Source organism: Fistularia commersonii, chromosome 13, assembly GCF_037954325.1.
Source record: "Fistularia commersonii isolate RoL2024-O1a breed Wild chromosome 13, RoL_Fcom_v1.0, whole genome shotgun sequence".
Lineage (NCBI taxonomy): Eukaryota > Metazoa > Chordata > Actinopteri > Syngnathiformes > Fistulariidae > Fistularia > Fistularia commersonii.
In genome coordinates, this window is record NC_141296.1 from 13,033,070 (window position 1) to 13,051,075 (window position 18,006).

Sequence of the window (18,006 nt, forward strand, 5' to 3'; positions counted from 1 at the left end):
AAAAGTTCATTACATATAAAGATTTTTATAATTTACCTGTTTACCTCTTTTACATTAAAACAAAGGAAAAAAATTGGGATTCAGTGTTACTTCCAGGTAATGATTTTACTAGGCCGTATGTGGCTCCCGGACCAAAATGAGTTTGACACCACTGATATAGATAGTATATCTAAAAAAAAGAAATGCGGTAGGGTGTAAATGACCTGTACATTTTCATACGTTACATTTATCAGTACTTGGAGAAAAGTTGATAAAAAATGAAAAATGAGGAAATTGGGGACCAGCATGGAGGGACGTCTGGAGGAAATGAGGCAAGAGAGAGACTGCCGGGATCCAATCCAGTCCAGAACAGAGGGTTGCTGCAAGGTCAGACTTGATAGGCAAAAACGGGCACATTATCGGTTACTGCCGCATTTTAAATGTGTACTTCAAAATACAAGCCCCAAGTGGAAACTATTGATCGATCACCTTAATCGTGATCCTTCTTCTAGTCAGCTAAACCACCGGTCTAAATCCATAAAGGTTCGGCAGGTCAACAAATTATAAGATTATGTAACAAATCCATCGCTTGCTTCATGTTACCCAACGACAACCGATGTTTGTCCCCCTTAAGCAACGAGCGCAACGGTTTCCTGACCTTTCTTGTAGAGTTTGATGATATCTTTTATCTCTTCGCCGGTTCTGGATGCCAGAATCTCAATTAACACCTGGTCATCTGTGCCAATGCCCTGGGAACCAAAAACAATGACCACAAACTCAGTCTGAGACGACACGGGGTTCGTGTTCACAAAGCAATCTTATCTTTTCTCGTGTTACCTCGTCTTATCTTCGGCTATAATTTGAGCCCAGAGGTGTATAATTAAAGAACGAGTGAGATCACTTTTGAAAGTGTGGCACAACAGCAGATTCGCTTCTCGGCTCAGCTGTAACTCCGAGTGCTTATTTTTAATTAACTTCCGCGCAAGATTTTATCATATTTGCATTGTATGTGACGGTTGCCCAGATACATGCAGCTCTGCTGTCTATCTTAACAATTTATAGTTAGAAAATCAATTTAAACAAGTTTAAATATAAAAATCACCTCTTAAAAAGGTGTGCCGATTGGTACTGAAAGTAGGTTTTAACAAAAGGAACTGTGTCATGATACTAGAGGAAAATGTTCATGCACAGCTTGTTATAAGATAAACTTAATCAATCCCCATAGGGGAAATTCCTTCGTCACGGCAGCGTAACAGTTATGTCAAAACAAAAGGAAATAAATATCAATAGAAATATAAATAAAAAGACAGAAGCACTGACAAACAACCTTTTTGGGACAGCAACCATTTTCAAGCGGATCCTTCAATTTTCTTTCTGCTTGTATTCTGTTGTTTTGCACACAAAAAAACCTTGCCATTCTGGATGTAGGACTGTTGAGCCGCATTTTGTAATAACAGTGCATTTTGTAATAAATGTCCAAAATGTAAAACCTTTTTCATTGCACTTTAATAGACGCATTTTGTAATAAACTGCCCCAACGCATTTTGTAATAAATTTTGCCGCATTATGTGATAAGTTATTACATTTTGAGAAGATTGTTACAAAATGCACTTGCAACTTTTTTATTCTGTAGGAAATGTAATAACATGGAATTTATAGAATATTCTCTCTTAATGCAACTTTTGAATAGTGTACTGATAGTAATTGCTAAGTACTGCTACTAGGCTAATACAGTGATACTAATAATAGGCCTAGCTTTTACAAATACTTTAAAGTAAAATAAAACACAATTAACAAATAAACTATGCTTTAGAATTTTTATTACATAATGCACCAAGTTATTACATTTCCTAGAGAATAAAAAAAGTTGCAAGTGCATTTTGTAATAATCTTCTCAATATGTAACAACTTATTACATAATGCGGCAAAATTTATTACAAAATGCGTTGGGGCAGTTTATTACAAAATGCGGCTTTATTACAAAATGCGGCTCAACAAGGACCAGAAAAAGTGCACAAATTCACCTTTTCAACTATGAAAGTGATGGGTTGGAAACCAAACTTTCACAGCAAATGATAAGGGCCTCTATCTTGTAGACAACATTACATACCCAGGGGTTTATGGATGACCTAGTGAGGATCCAGAGGTGCCTCCTTAAAAATATCCCGGAGGAGGTTTTAATCTTTGGTAGACGTTGAAGGATGAAAAATTGGTGAAAGGGCTTTTGGTGGAACTTGAGGACCCTTCTGACCTTTGGGCATCTGCGTGAGTGTGTTTTACTAAAGTCATATAATCGTGTGCGCAAGCGTCAGATCACGACTTCGTTTCCACGTCGATGCAAGTCCGTCGCTCACGTTCCAGCGTTCTACGCTGCGTCGTCAGTCATTTCTTGATGAATTCCGGTTTCCCTCGGTCCGGATCGGTCCGAACTCCCGCCTCCGTTTCCCTGCCGTTCTGATTAAAAGGTAGCCTATGTTCCCCCCAAAGCGCAAACCCAGCTCCGCACAGCCGAGCCGTCTCGCTCTATCCGGCTCCCACTTGCCCTTTTGACTAAAGCAAAAGGGGCCGCAGCATTTATTTCGAGAGCTGAGGTTTTTTTTTAATTGTCTGCAATGGGAGCGGCGCGTTTCATGCTGCGGCACAAACCCCAGCGCAGCGGCGACTCCTTGACAGTCGGCAGACTTTTTGTCCAAGTGTTGAAAAGGGTCTTTTGGTGGATGCTGCGCTCATCACTCTGACAAATACCGCAAAATGAGTTCTTCCCTCCGGGGGCAGACAATACAAAAACAATGCTGGGAGATGAACCCGGAGCAGCAGGTCCAACTATTATTTTATGTAGATAAGGAGCTCAATCACATTTTTTTCTGCACAAATTTTCTGTTTCATAGCAACCAAACCCTCTGAGCTGGGAAAAAAAAAAAAAAAAAAAAAAAAATCAGCGCTTCCGAAGCAATCCTTCCAGGGGCGCACCTGGTAGTTGGAGCTTTGGGGAAAAAGACTATTTGGCTGAAAGGTCCTTCAAGAGTGCCATATTGCTTGTAAATTCCTTATTTTTCTTTTTTTTTTGCCTGTTTTTGTTCTATCCCAGTACAATCCAGTGTAATAACTCCCATGTATTAGCTTGCTGGTGAGTTAAAAGGCTATATACTGCAAAGCTAGGAGGCCAAAAGTTGTGAATTTGAGGTGTTTCAAAAAGCCCTGCTGTGCTTTCCATTTTTAAACACACCTTTTGAGAACGTGGTCGGAATATCAGAGAATGAAGCCCCTCTTTATGAACGTGTCATCAAACTGGAAATTTGTCAAGACTTTTGAGCCTTCGGGTGATTTTTGCTGTAGCCGAAGTGAGCGTCAAATCTCCCCCCGGTTGGGGAAACATGAGAGGAAGGAGGTTTTGGAGACTTTTACTGTTGGTTTTTCCAAAATGAATAATAAGGTAAAGCCTTTAGAGAGGCTTTTTATGTGTTTATATATAGCCTGACAGTTTCAGGAAAAAGCAATATAAGGCTACTACTACTCAATTGGTGAGTGCCTCTGCAGCCAAATAACATTACTGTGGTCCCAAAGGTACCTGGGAGGTTTTACCTTATTTAAAAAAAGGGCTTCCAACAAGTTCAGTTCTCTAACCTGTAAACCCCCAAAGCCCCCTGACTTAACCAAGCAGGGAAAATAAGCGGCGTAAGATAATGGTTTCCACATCGATTCAAGTTCTTTGCCATAAATTACATTTAATTGTGAAAAATATGCATCATCCTTGTTTGGTTTGACAGCCAAAGATATTGGTGAAACTACAAAAGAGCAATAAAACCATCAAAAAAAAGAATTCTACTTGGCAAGGGCAACTTTAACTGTTTTCATTTTAAAATTGAAATGAGGTGAATTTGGCAGCTGGCTAATTGCAAACCTTTTCAGGGAGGCCCAAAATCCCAGGATGATAGAACCCCGTGCTTTAAATGGACCTCGATCTGGTAAATGGACTTATTTGGTTTATTTGATTTATTTTGTGCCTCTCAACCTTAACAGTTGAGGCACATTTGGTTCACACCCAAACTGATTGCAGCCATATTGGACATCACAAACCCAACAGTAACAGGCTCCTCCTACTGGGATAGAGTCTCATCAGGTTTTACCAATATAATCAATAATGACAGGAATGCATTTCATGAAATAGAATAGTTTCACGCAAGGTACCTTGATGGCCTTGTGGAGTCGGGAAGCGTCATATAAGGCGGGTGGCGTCATCAAGGCGACTATCAGACTCTCCAGCAGGCCACCCAACTCCGACTTCAGCGCACTCACCAGGTCCTGTGAGGAGATAAAGGACGAGAGCCAAAAATAATTGAATATGCGTTATTCTATCAGCAAAAAAAAAAAAATCCAAAAGGAGGATCAACACAAGCCTGGGAGAAATTACATTTCCATGGTCCTTGTAGATTCAAGATTGCAGGCATGATGACATTTTGTAGTGAGAGCGGAGTATGTACAAGATTATAAATAGACAAGTTATATACATAATTGTCACGGGGGCGGACTCGGGCAGGGAACCACACCTCGGAGCAGGAATCTGGGTTGAAAGCGCTTTATTTGGGTTGAACGGCAGGTAGGGTGTCGCTGGTAAGCCCCTGGCCCCGAGACAGGGTTGCACAGGGCTGGGTCTCACCAGGACAGCGTCAAGGTCCAATGTTACACCGGCCAGCTGGGTCCGGTTGTAACAGGGTTTGTTGGGCATGGCTCCAGTAGGGGTAGGGTCATGGCAGGGCTCCGCAGTGGTCTGGGACCTCCACAATCCCCCAGCACCAGGCAGAGCGTGCCGCTGCCCTTTATAGGGCTCTTGATTAGCGGCAGCTGCTGCGGCTGGCGCCGATTGCGAATTAATCCCAGGTGTGAGACCCTGACAATAATGTAGAGCAGGGGTGGGAAATTAATTATTACAAGGCCGTTTAAGAAACCCGAACGCCATTGGAGGGCCGAACCGATGATAACAGAAAAGCAACACGCTTGTATAACATGAACAGAATACATGTTTTGTCATCGTCTGTGGTGGTTCTCGGTCATCCAGGTGAAGGTGAATTCGTGACGAAAATCTTGTCGAAAAGGTCGCCCCTTTGTCCCCGACGAACAACTCCCATAGACATAACAACTCCCTCAGACCCGGTTTCTGCCCCATAACCTAGACCCATCAAAAACCCTGGCGGTTTTATTCGGAAACTCGCCGCATTTCATTAGAACTAAAGAAGCCCTTCTTCAAGTAAAGAGATTCAAGTCCAGCTGCCACGACAGGAAGAATTCAACAATAATATTTGGTCATTCATGTTGTGACTGACCCCGCGTGGATGAACGGTTTACACCAGTGAATATGATTTATACATATAGCAGCAGGATGGCATGAAGGGTGATATGTATGAAAAAAGTGCATTTTAGTGCAAGGAGGTCTCTCGCAATGGGGAGACGGTTTGGGAGAGAGATCTTGGATAAAAGCTGGTTTTCAGCTGCAACGTGTGGGTTTTGATTGTACCGTTTTCCCGCTGGGAGCGACACAAACAGACTGTTGTGCCGTCCGGGGGGGGATGTGTTGCCATGTTCCTGGTCTTCTTTTGCATTACATTACATCTTACCCACTTACTGTAAATCGTAATAATTTATCTGTATATATATTCATAACTGTGCAATATTTCATTTCATAACAGCTGCATGTGCTATACTTTCATACTCTTGTGCACTCCTTATTTTTCACTTTATAGCCTTGACTTGTTACTTAGACACTTTATAGTTTTATCTGTATTTCTTATTCTCCCCCCTTTTGTATACTGTTTATACAATTTCCTACTATTATTTATCATTGTTATGTTTTACTTGAAACTCTGGCACAACGATTTTCTTCGGGATAAATAAAGTTGTTCTTAGTCTTAGTCTTATTCTTATTCTTATTCTTATTCTTATTCTTACTCTTACTTTTACTCTTACTCTTTCTCTTATTCTCATTCTAATTTTTATTCTTATTCTTATTACAGTCATTTGGCAGATGCTTTTATCCAAAGTGACTTACAAAAAGTGCAATTCAGTCACCGAAGATCCGAAGTACCAGTAGTCTGGAGTCAGAAGGGGCCACTCAACCAAACATCCATCTCAAAACCATATACGTACCTGTACATACATTCATTTCATCCCCTTTTTTGTGGGGGGTTGGGGGCAAAGTGCGATTAGAAGGGTAGTGCTTGGTGAAGAGGTATGTTTTCAACTCACGGCCAAAGATGGGCAGCGACCCCGCTGTCCTGACTATTTTCAGGAGCGGTTCCACCGTTGAGGAGCCGAGACCGAGAAAAGCCGAGACCGGTTCGATCGGCAGCTCCGAGAGACGGGGTGGACGGTCGCCCAGAGGTGGCAGATCGGAGGGGACGGGTAGGGACATGTAGCTTGACCACAACCTGGAGATAAGACGGGTCCGTCCCGTTCACCGCCCGATAGGCGAGCACCAGGGACTTGACCGGGTGCCGGTGAACGGTGTTGAGCCGTTTTTTGTAATAACGGTGCATTTTGTAATAAACGTCCAAAATGTAATAACTTTTTCATTTCATTTTGTAATAAGGCCACATTTTGTAATAAACTGCCGCATTTTGTAATAAACTGCCCCAACGCATTTTGTAATAAATTTTGCCGCATTATGTAATAAGTTATTACATTTTGAGAAGATTATTATAATATGCACTTGCAACTTTTTTATTCTCTAGGAAATGTAATAACATGGATACATAGAATATTCTCTGTTAATGCAACCTTTGAATAGTGTACTGATAGTATTTGCTAAGTACTGCTACTAGGCTAATACAGTGATACTAATAATAGGCCTAGCTTTTACAAATACTTTTAAGTAAAATAAAATACAATTAACAAACTTATGCTTTAGAATTGTTATTACATAATGCACCATGTTATTACATTTCCTAGAAAATAAAAAAGTTGCAAGTGCATTTTGTGATAATCTTCTCAATATGTAATAACTTATTACATAATGCGGCAAAATTTATTACAAAATGCGTTGGGGCAGTTTGTAACAAATTGCGCCTTTATTACAAAATGCGGCTTTATTACAAAATGAAATGAAAAAGTTATTACATTTTGGACGTTTATTACAAAATGCACTTTTATTACAAAATGCGGCTCAACAAGGGACATAAGAAGGGGAGTTGTGTGGGGAAAACTTGGGACGGTTGCATATATAGAGCCCAAACTGTAGCGCTGCTTTCTGTTGTTATCTTGTAAAAGTCTGTGAGCGTCCGTGAGGTGTTAGTAGCCCAGGTCAGGTCGGATGAGATGCGGACACCCAGAAGCTGTAATAGTCAGTCATCCCGAAGAAGTGCAACGAGACGTAATTTGTTTTGCTCTTATGTTGAAAAGCGGAGAAATTATTAGCAATTCACTGCTATCTTGCCATTTCAAAAAATGCAGGCTGATCATTAGAGGAACGGCCGAGGGGACAGATTTGTTGTGTAATATTGCCTTCAAAAACTAACTTGGAAAATTGCCTTCATTACAGACTAATTTCAATTTTCAACATAAATGTGGAGCGGGGCACAAGAAGATTCTAAGAAATCAAATAGAATTTAACCTGATTCAAAGTTGCCTATTTTGGCCATTGTGGTTGCAAAATTGATATAGACTGAAAGTTCATTTCAGTGTTTTTTAAAAGATGTCTGTTTCTAAATGTCTTGTTTGAAACGCAACAAAATCAGAATATGACACACTGATGGTCAGATAAATAGATTAATAGTTGATTTTTTTTTTCCCAGGCCTTTTATTGGCACATTCTCTGCATGGATGTTATCTTTTGTTTCTGTAAAGCCCAGAAAAAAAAACAAAAAAACTAAAGTTCTGTTTAAGGATTTGAGATTGGAAGAGTTTGGCAAAATATACAATATAAAGTTAAACCCCGTCCAAAAAAGAATCAGCATTTCAAAAATAAATGAAATTCTGAACATACAAATGGGAACAATCTTAAAGACAAATAACACTTACACTATTCGATTTGTCCTAACCAGTCTGCAGTCTTTTTGTCAGTTATTATTGCAAATGAGAGGCTTAATAGTTATTTCCGATGCCACAATTTACCCATCGAAATCGTCCCATGGTGATGCGGTTAAAAATAAATGGGCTCATTCAGTGCCTCATTTTGATTAAGCACCAATGTTTAGACCTTGCAATAGGAGGTACTTTGTGATTTTTCCAATGTATTTGTTTTTTTCTCTTCACTTTCGGAACCGCTTCGCCCGTTACATCTCAGATAGCAAGACCGCTTTTAAATAGCATCCGTAGAAAATAAATTGACTCGCTGTTTTCTGTTCACGGGTCTCCATAAAACACCTTGACGTTATGGCGGAACGTGGCGCACAGAAGAGCATAAAATGCCACGATTCCGAGTAACTAACGGCGCAGCATCTCCTCCGTGGAGGCGGCGAGCGGTTCTTTCTCGTTTTTCCATTATAACAATGAGGTTTTTTCCTCACTACGACCGTCGGTGCCACATATAGCGCCGTATTCAATTCTTAACGGCACGGAATTTGGGTTTAACAACTTGTTTTCAGGGCGGCGTGTAGCTAAAAACATCCGACAACAGCGAAAAACGTCACTGTTGCTGTTTCGACAGCGAAGATGTACATCTATTATCACTGAATTTTTCACACGTTGTAACATCTTTAAGCGGCACGGTGGCACAGTGGTGAGCGAGAAGGACCATTGTTGTGGGTTTTCTCTGAGTTCTCTTATGCAAAAACATGCACAAGGTTAATTGGAAACAGTGGAAAATCGGCCACGAGAGAATAAACGGTCGTTTCTCTCGAAATGTCGCCCCGCGATCGACTGGCGTCTGGTAACACGCCTTATATTATTAAGGATAAATACTTTCGTTGAAAAATATTCGGCACAAGCGGTGCATTTTGTGAAAGAAAGTTCTGACAAACCCACATTTTATACACGCAGAATTATTGAAGGTGCGAGTAATAATCTATGCTCCTAAATGTTCATCTCAAAGCCGGATTGAGATTGATGAAGGTAATGTCGGCGAGTGAAAAGACCCGCAGCCATCCATTAATGTAACGTCGGCCCCCTGCTCCTTCGCCACCAGCTCACCTTACCTTCCCATAGGCCTTTTTGTAAGCCGCTTTAATTTGCTGGCGTTGATCATTGCTGCGCGCCGCCAGTAGCATGACGATCGCGTCTTCATCCGTGCCTGGATCGGGGAGACGACGATACCAAAACAAATGTTAAAAAAAACATGAAAAACCTCACTGCAGCAAGTATTCTTCTGAGACTTTAAATCAAATTGTCTTTGCAAATCATTTTAATCTCTTATAGAGCGCAAAGTGCGCTGATTTGGCCCATTGAGAATAAATGTCGGCTTTCCAAATGAAGGGTTGAGCTCTTCGAATCGGAGTTTAGGGATCCAGAGGGATCAGTCAAGCTGCGGATCTGATAATCAACAGCGGCTCCGCAGAGGGATTCGGGCCGGGACGGTAAACAAGTTACAGAGCGACATGAATTTTCTCCTCTGAGGGATCAAAACGGCTGGGTAATTATAACACAAAGGCCTGTTGACCTGTTTTTTTAAAAATAGTTCGAGGTAAGGTAGGCAGGCAGGTAAAAAAAGGCACGTCTCATTTTTACATCCAAGAACCGAGTTGGCCAAAATCAGTCTCTCCTTCGTGGTGTCAAACGATGAGAAAGTCCACGTTTTGATGAGACCAGAGGAGAAACCTGGAGCCTTTTCAGTTTGTCAAGGAGTTATTAAACACAGATTGAAATTGAAGGTGATGTGACATCAAAAATGAGTCTCATAATGAGGACGTGGGTCCTAACAGGTTGAAAGTGAGAGACTACAAAATCTGGTTTTAACCAAAATTACTTGAAAAACAGTAAAGGGATGGTAAAAAAAAAAGAAGTACATACTAATGTCTGAGTTGAAACGTTCGAATTAATTAATGACAAAAATTAAATGGTCTGAAAATTTGGTATCATCGTTAATCGGTGACTTAACGCCGGAACGCTTCGCATTACATGTCAATGAAAAACAGCACGAAAGCACGGCGTGCATTCGTCCGTGCGGGTAGTTCGCCGCTTGTGATCGACTCCACAGATTTTTATTAATGAACGCAGGCGTTCTTATTGAGGGCTTCCATTTCATATCAGAGCAATTGAGTACAGATCCGCTGGCGGGGCAGAGAAGGTCAGAGGTCAAAGCATAAAAAAATACAGCGAGGTGAACCATGCATGCGTTGGAAAACACAAGAACTGCCGGACAAATGCACGATATGTGAAATGAAAACAGGGGTGTCAACCTCATTTTGGTCCAAAGGCCACATACGGCATAATTTAATGTCAATGGGGCCGGACCGGTAAAATCACTACCTAGAAGTAACACTAAATCCCAATTTTTCCTTTTTTTCTGTGTAAAGGAAGTAAACAGGTAAAGTATAAAAATCTTTATATGTGATGAACTGTTCCTCTGAAAAATACGTGACAAATTAATATCAAAAAAAGAAATGACACCCTAAAAATATCATTGAGTTAAAAGAGAAAATCTTATTACTGTGGGAAAATTTGCCACTAGAATTCATTAGAAAAAGGATTGGTAGCATGTATAAGAGGTATCATGTTTACAAGGCTAATGGTGCCTATTCTGGTTATTAATACAAACTTTTAATTTTGACATTTTTTTTTGTTTGTTTGTTTTTGGCTATTGTTTTTGTGGTTTAAATAGAAAAAAAGAAAAGAAAAGATCTTTTTAACAATGTCACTAGAAATTTTTTCATCAAAAAATCATATTGTTTTCCAATTTTGATGCAAAAAAATACATTGCAGAGTTACTTTTTCATTTTTTCCTTGCCCGTTTTTTGTTTTTAAACTCACTGTATAAAACCCCCAGATGCATGACAGAAAAAACAAACTAACGCAAAGATTTGATTTCAGGCAGGGGGCCAAAAAATATTGTTCCAAGGGCCACAAGTCCAACATCCGTGCTCTAAAACCATGTCTGCAGATCGTTTTCTCTGCACAGGGTTTGCATCCTTATTTAGGAGAAATCATTCAGCGGAGGAAGTTGAACGGTGGGAATGGTGTGAAATTGCATTATTTATAATGAATAAATCCAAGAAGAAAAGCTGGAGAGTTCACTTGGCAAAACAAACATAAAAAAAATGAATTATCTAATCAGACGTCTTGTCACAAACCAGTCGTTTCAAGATTTTTCAAGGTGGAAGTTGACAGCTGATGATTTTCGGCCGTCCGGTACAGAACTGTCAGTTTCAAAGCACTCCGTCATTAAAGTTCAAACTTTTAACTTGTTTAAGCACAACTTGGGCAACTGACTTGAACATTAACCATATTTTACACCATGCAACTTTAATTGTAACCAATTTAGCCGCGGAATTTTGTTGTCCTTAAAAGGAACAACTTCAACTCAAAAGCATTACGGACAATATTTGAAAAGCCCAAATTTAATTAACTTTATTATATATTATAGCTGTCAGAATTTGGTGAATGTACCAGAGCCCACAATTGAGTTTTTCCTTCATAAATAAGTATCTCACAGAATTAAGGAAAAAAAAAAAAAACAGGAAATGTCATATCACTTTTCCTTCACCAAAGTGCTCATTAGCGGAGTGTTTCTGCACACTATATGTGGAAGTGAAATGTGGGCTGTTTGCGGAATCGTCACTTCAAACCGACACCCAAACCCACGTTTAATTATTGCAGCCGCAGTGGAAAAACAGTGGAAAAACATATTTAAAAAGTTTCCCTGACAACTTCAACTATACTGCAAAATATTGTTTAAATATTGTTGTTGAGACACAAAACACGGGGAAGAGCAGGGGATTATATTTCGATTAAATAATGAGGAAGAACGCCGACATAAATTTGTAACATGAAAACAACAACAAGGAAATTAGAATACAAATTAGCTATTTGTTGCGAACCTTTTATTCTCAGAATCTGTCAAATTTGATAAAGACTACATTAAAAGTGTCACGTCACAGAGTCTGCTGCAAAGCCAATTCTAATTCTTTTTTTTCCTTTGACTTCATAGAGACATTCATAAACTTAAACCAATAAATGTGGCTAGAATTTGGAAAATGATTTAAAAAACAAATCTTGAATTAAAACAAATCACCCAGAACTTCTTCACCCCTTCTTCTTACTTGACCAAATGTACAAAATGTTCAACATTTTTGTCCCATAAATAAATCAGGTAAAGCATGATTAATGGCGATATTTGTCTTTACTGCCTCGAACAGCGTCGATGTGCAGAAATTATATCCTAACAAATGATGACATGTGAAAAAAAAAAAAAAGTGTGTAAAAGACAATGATTAAATGTTGATTAATATTTAATAAGGTGCAAACCCATGGTTTGGTATTACCTAACACAAAAAGCAACTAGAAAATAAAGAAACAATGACAAATCTAGTATGAAATATATTTATCACACTAAGTGATATGTTTTATTACCTATTTAAATGTTCTTTATTAAGGGAAAAAAAAAACTCCTGACTATTGATGGGCATCTGAAAACCTGTACCTCGCTTCTGTCTCTGCCTTGAATTTCCAAAAAAGGCCTTCCGTTGTTTACTTCGTCCCGGGATGTTTTTTTCATCTTTGCAAACAAAAAAACAACTGCAAAAAAACTGTGCAAAGCCAAAATAGGATAAAAATTCAGACAACCATTCTGGGCACACTGACCTATTCCTTTCATTGCCTTGTGGAGGAGCTCGGCGTCTTGTTTGACGTTGAAGCCAACAAAGGGTCTAACGCTGCCTCGGTGCGCCTAAAGGAAGACAACAACATAAATAAATGAGCAATAAACTGAAAAGTGTCTTACATTTTTAGAGTACATTGATCTAAGTTGGGGGGAAAATGTGAATAAGAAAGTTTTTATTGAACAGGTTAGAGAGCAGTTCATAAATACGCTTTAGAACAGGGGTCCCAGACTCGCGTCCCGCGGGCCAATTGTGGCCCTCAGAACAATATTTTGTGGCCCCCCGCCTAAAATCAAATCTTTGAGTTAGTTAGTTTTTTTTCTCTTATGCATCTTGGGGTTTTATACAGTGGGTTTAAAAAAACAGGCCAGGAAAAAATGAAAAAGTAGCTCTGCAATGAATTTTTTGCTTCAAAATTTGAAAACAAAATCATTTTCCGATGAAGAAATATCTAGTGACATTGTTAAAACGATCTTCCTGTCTTATATCCATAAAAAACACAAAAACGATAGCAAAAAAAAAAAAAACAGGCAAAATTAAAAAGATTCATTTAATAACCAGAATAGCCACCATTAGCCTTGCAAACACGATACCTCCTCTTATGCTACCAACTCAATTTTCTAATAAATTCTAGTGCTAAATTTTCCCACTCTTACAAGATTTTCTCTTTTAGCTCAGCCATATTTTAAGGGTGTAATTTCATCAATTCTTTTTTAATATTCATTTTTAATATTAATTCGCTGTGTATTTTTTTAAGAGAAACAGGTCATTAAAGATAAAGATTTTTATATTTGGCCTGTTTACCTCCTTTGCACAAAAACAAAGGAAAAATTTGGACTCAAGTGTTACTTCTAGGTAATGAGTTTACTGGTCGGGCTCCTTGACATCAAATTAGGCCAAATGTGGCCCCCGGACCAAAATGAGTTTGACACCCATTCTTTAGAATGATAGGTTTTTGACAGTCCAGTCACAAAGGAGTAACAACTTCAACTTTTGTCATTTGATGGATTAAGTTTGACCACCTTTAGTGAACGCCATTGAGGTGTGCCACATGTTTAAGATTGTGCCGTCCAAAAAATAACTGCAAGTCTTGGCCATATAATGGTTAATTTCAGTCCTTCAAAAATACAGTTTAACATTTTGCAAGATGAGAACAATAGTTTTAACTACAATGCAAAAGTCAAAAAGCTGGTCTCCTCCTTCACCTATATGTCCTGCTTTATTCCGACCCAGAATTATCTTGCCTCGCCTGCACGTGCAGAATAAAGCATGTTTGTTTTCCCCAGAATCTGATATGGAAAAACAAATAGTGCAGTCACATGAGCAACAGCTTGTCCAGGGCACAACAGGGATGAAAGTGATGTAAAATAATAAGATCCTTGGGCATAAAAACCACAGCAGGGAACAATATTCAAAATCCAGGTCGGAGCAAGATTGAAAAAAAATAAATAAATAAATAAATACATGGAAGTCATCACAAGATGACCGTAAAAATCTACCAATTCCTTAAACAAACTCAAAATGATAATATTAAAAAAAAAAAAAAAAAAAAAAATGCTGAATTCAGAAATATGATTAATGGGATTAAAAACAGCAACACATTACCTAGAATTATGCTTATAAGGAGGACAAGCAATTCCTAAAAATATCCCCTGATTCCAAAACATTATTTAGAAGTAGAAAATTAAAAATAAAAAAATTTAAGATAGGGGTTCTCGGGGGCCACCTCAAGGCTCCATGCTATATAAAGCTGTCCCCCATTCATCCTTAATTAAAAACCATAAAATCAGATATATCTATAAAATATTATCACCTGGGTGTGTTTTAAGTGCTTTTCTAATCTAGTGGAAATAAAACATCATCAGACGCAATGAAAATATTTCATTTTTCAGATATGAAAAATGTAACGGACCTGAATATCAAAGGAAAAGACTTATTGGCTGCAGCACCATAAAGAAATGTCCCGAGGCCGTCACAGCCCCAAAACGGATTCGGAAAGGGTTGGTCGTCACTCCGGGACAAAGTATGTTGGAATAACCTCCATCAAATCTTTGTCGATTTGTATCGCTGTCAATTTCACAAAAATCTGTATCTTTTGTTGCTGTTTATGAATGTTTAGGTGCAGGATAAGGAGCGGAGGATGGATAGACGAATGGAAAAAGAAAATGAAGTCGTTACTTGGTGCAAAGCGCTTGAAATGGGTGATGGAAAAAAATATACACTGCTCAAAAAAATTAAGGGAACACTTAAAAAACACATCCTAGATCTAAATGAATGAAATATTCTTATGAAATACTTTGCTCTTTACACAGTTGAATGTGCTGACAACAAAATCACACAAAAATGATCAATGGAAATCAATTGTATCAACCCATGGAGGTCTGGATTAGGAATCACACTCAAAATTAAAGTGTAAAAACAAACTCCAGGCTGATCCAACTTTGATGTAATGTCCTTAAAACAAGTCAAAATGAATCTGTGTTGCTTCCTGAGTGGACACTATGATTTCACACAAGTGTGATTGACTTGGAGTTACATTGTGTTGTTCAAGTGTCCCCTTTATTTTTTTGAGCAGTATATATTCCATCAGTAAACATTGTCTTCCCGCTCTCTTCATATGAAACTGAAACCGAGTGGCAGTACGATAGAGGCTCGTAACACAATATGTTACAAATTACACCCGAGGATGGCACTCCGACCGAAATCGGCTTATCGTCATCAGCTTCGTCTTTAATCAAGCCAGAGAGGATTGAATGAAATCAAGGATTTCAAATGAAGCCGCTCCCTATCTCCTCGAAAAAGTCAGTTTGACGGATCCGTGCGGCGCGTTAATGCATTCTTGTACGTGCAGAAAGCGCCTCTGGGAACAGAGTTAACAGGTAGAAATCATAATGTTCGGGCGACGCGGGGACGTCATTACGTTTGAATTCTTGGGAATTTGCAGTTTAATGCAAATCGGACGCCGGTGAAACAGCGTGGTGCCACTGGCTGCGAAAAGAAGTTGGACTTTTTAAACTTTAAAATGCGTCTTTGCTCAAAAACTGTCAGACACAGAATGGATGAGCTCGTCCTCCGACGTAACATTTTTCTTAATAATGGCTTATTCGAGTGACCTCTTGTTCTTTTGCAACTATCGGGTTTTTCATTTCAAGGAACATCTTCAGCAACTTTCTAATATGGCGGTTTTTAGCTCGATGCAATTATAAAGGCAAAAAAAAAAAAGAGTTTTCTTCATTCGCCGAGGGGCCTCAGACATTCAAAATCAATGCGCGTTTTCACCGACGAGGCGCCAAACATTTTAAGGATCTGTTTCATATCTTAATCATTCCATGCATGCGCGCTTGGGCGATCACCCGAGGACATTTTTGGGATAAAAAAGCTCACATCTGGTGCTCCGAGGAAAGCTCTTTGTCAGCGCACATTGTTTACGACTGATCACGCGGCACCATCACTGCAGCTCAAGAAGCCACTGACCTTTACAACATGAAGAGACACTTCAGTACACAAACAAAGTTTGTCTGGGGACAGAAAACCAAATCTCATCGACTATTGTTGCAGCGCAGGATGGATAGATGGATAGATGGATAGATGGATAGATAGATAGATAGATAGATAGATAGATAGATAGATAGATAGATAGATAGATAGATAGATAGCGCAAAAAAGAAAAAAAAAAAGAAAACTTACCATTCTCTCGGCTGATGGAAGCTGGAAGACAGAAGAAATAAATGATGTGAGACAATGGAAGGACCTTATTTGCGGCCTCTGCTGTGTCAGTGCCGTCCGTTCTCGCCAGCTGTTGATCTGGATCTGTAACACACCCGCACTTTGGGAAAGGGTTTTCTGGAGGATGCGGTTTTGTAGGGCGGCAAAGCCGACAAGAGGTTTCCTGGTCGGCGGTGTTTTCTTTCATTGCCTGTCAGCCGAGAAGGATACGTGACCTCGTTCACTCGGCCGGCTCTTTGAGTGACAACGGACGCGAACGTTTCCACATCTCCAGCTCGGCACTTTTGTCGTGAAGCATAATGAGGATTTTCCGACGTTATGATGAAGGAAAATGACTTCAAATTGCTGTTAAATTTGAGTGAAGTTTGACATTTGAAGTCACAATACAGGGAGCATTGCTGGATGATGGAGGAGGTGATGAAACACACCGCAGATCCGCTCCTCTGGGACCGGGCATTTAAAATGCATTACCCTTCTTTTGTTTCTCTTTCTAGCCCAGACTATCTTATTTTATTCTTGCCTCAAAAATTACATTGTTATTCCTCTATTTCTTGTGTTTATTCTTTTTTTAATGAGTGGACGTTTGCGGTGTTTGCAGCCAAACTCACGATCCATTCTCCAACTAATTCATGAGATTGTTATATATTCCTTTACTTTGATTAATATGTATGTATCATTTCCTGCTCCTATAATTACTTTAGTTTTTGAAGACTTAAGAGAGGGTCGGATGGTGTAACTAAGGTTTATACCACACACACTACGTGTTTTTTTTTCTCGTTTTTCTTGCAACTGCAAAAGTTGGACTGAATAATTTATCTTTTAATTAATAATTATTCCGCTGTTATACCGATACGCTGCTGTAATGTTTCCAAATAAAAAACATTTCCAAACAAAAGCTCAGTGCTGGAAAATGTATGTCAAGACCGCGGCATAATGTGGTCTTGGAACAAAACACACAAGAAATTAAATTGGAACTTAGGGACGCAAATTACATCAGTAAGGTGGACATTGAGCTTCAAAAGGGTAGAACTGCAATTATTTCAGTCACATTGTCATGGTTATGGTTATTCTGTTAATATTATATTATATTTCTGTTCATATAATATATTGAGTTTGGTAGATCGTTAAAATATCATGCCAGCTTTCTCAATACCCAGTTGTCGTGGTATTAACTATTGATCAGAAGAGCATCTATACGTACGCACTATTCCCATATTGTAATATGAAAAACCATTAAAACTTAAAACCACTGATATTGCATCTGAAGATGAGGAAGAACATTTGTCTTAATCACACTTTCCTGATGAGCCAGTGTTTGAAGGATGCTGGCAATATTTTTATGTAATTATTTCTAAACGATTAACTGGTAGCCATTTTAATTAAGCCTCCTGTGTCAATCGCTTTTTCTATCATTTATTTTTTTAATGTATACATTTTTAAATGTATATTTATTTATATATTTATATTTTATTTATGTATTTATTTATCCATTCTATTGTCCATTCTTATCCTTGATGTTTTTGTTGTTCTCTCTGCTGTCTATTTATTGGGGATGTCT

General features: G+C 38.9%; 1 protein-coding gene across 1 annotated transcript in view; it reads right to left on the minus strand.

Moving 5' to 3' along the window:
• anxa5a (annexin A5a) overlaps positions 1 to 16,543 on the minus strand; it is a 32,064-nt gene extending 15,521 nt beyond the window's left edge. Inside the window, exons 1-5 of the mRNA XM_086158236.1 lie at positions 16,410 to 16,543; positions 12,706 to 12,790; positions 9,105 to 9,199; positions 4,168 to 4,281; positions 638 to 728 (exon numbers count right to left, since the gene is read on the minus strand). Of these exons, the coding sequence (XP_086014362.1) occupies positions 638 to 728; positions 4,168 to 4,281; positions 9,105 to 9,199; positions 12,706 to 12,790; positions 16,410 to 16,412 (388 nt within the window). The 5' untranslated portion in view covers positions 16,413 to 16,543. The remainder of the gene's footprint in view (positions 1 to 637; positions 729 to 4,167; positions 4,282 to 9,104; positions 9,200 to 12,705; positions 12,791 to 16,409) is intronic.
• Positions 16,544 to 18,006: the final 1,463 nt, after the last annotated feature.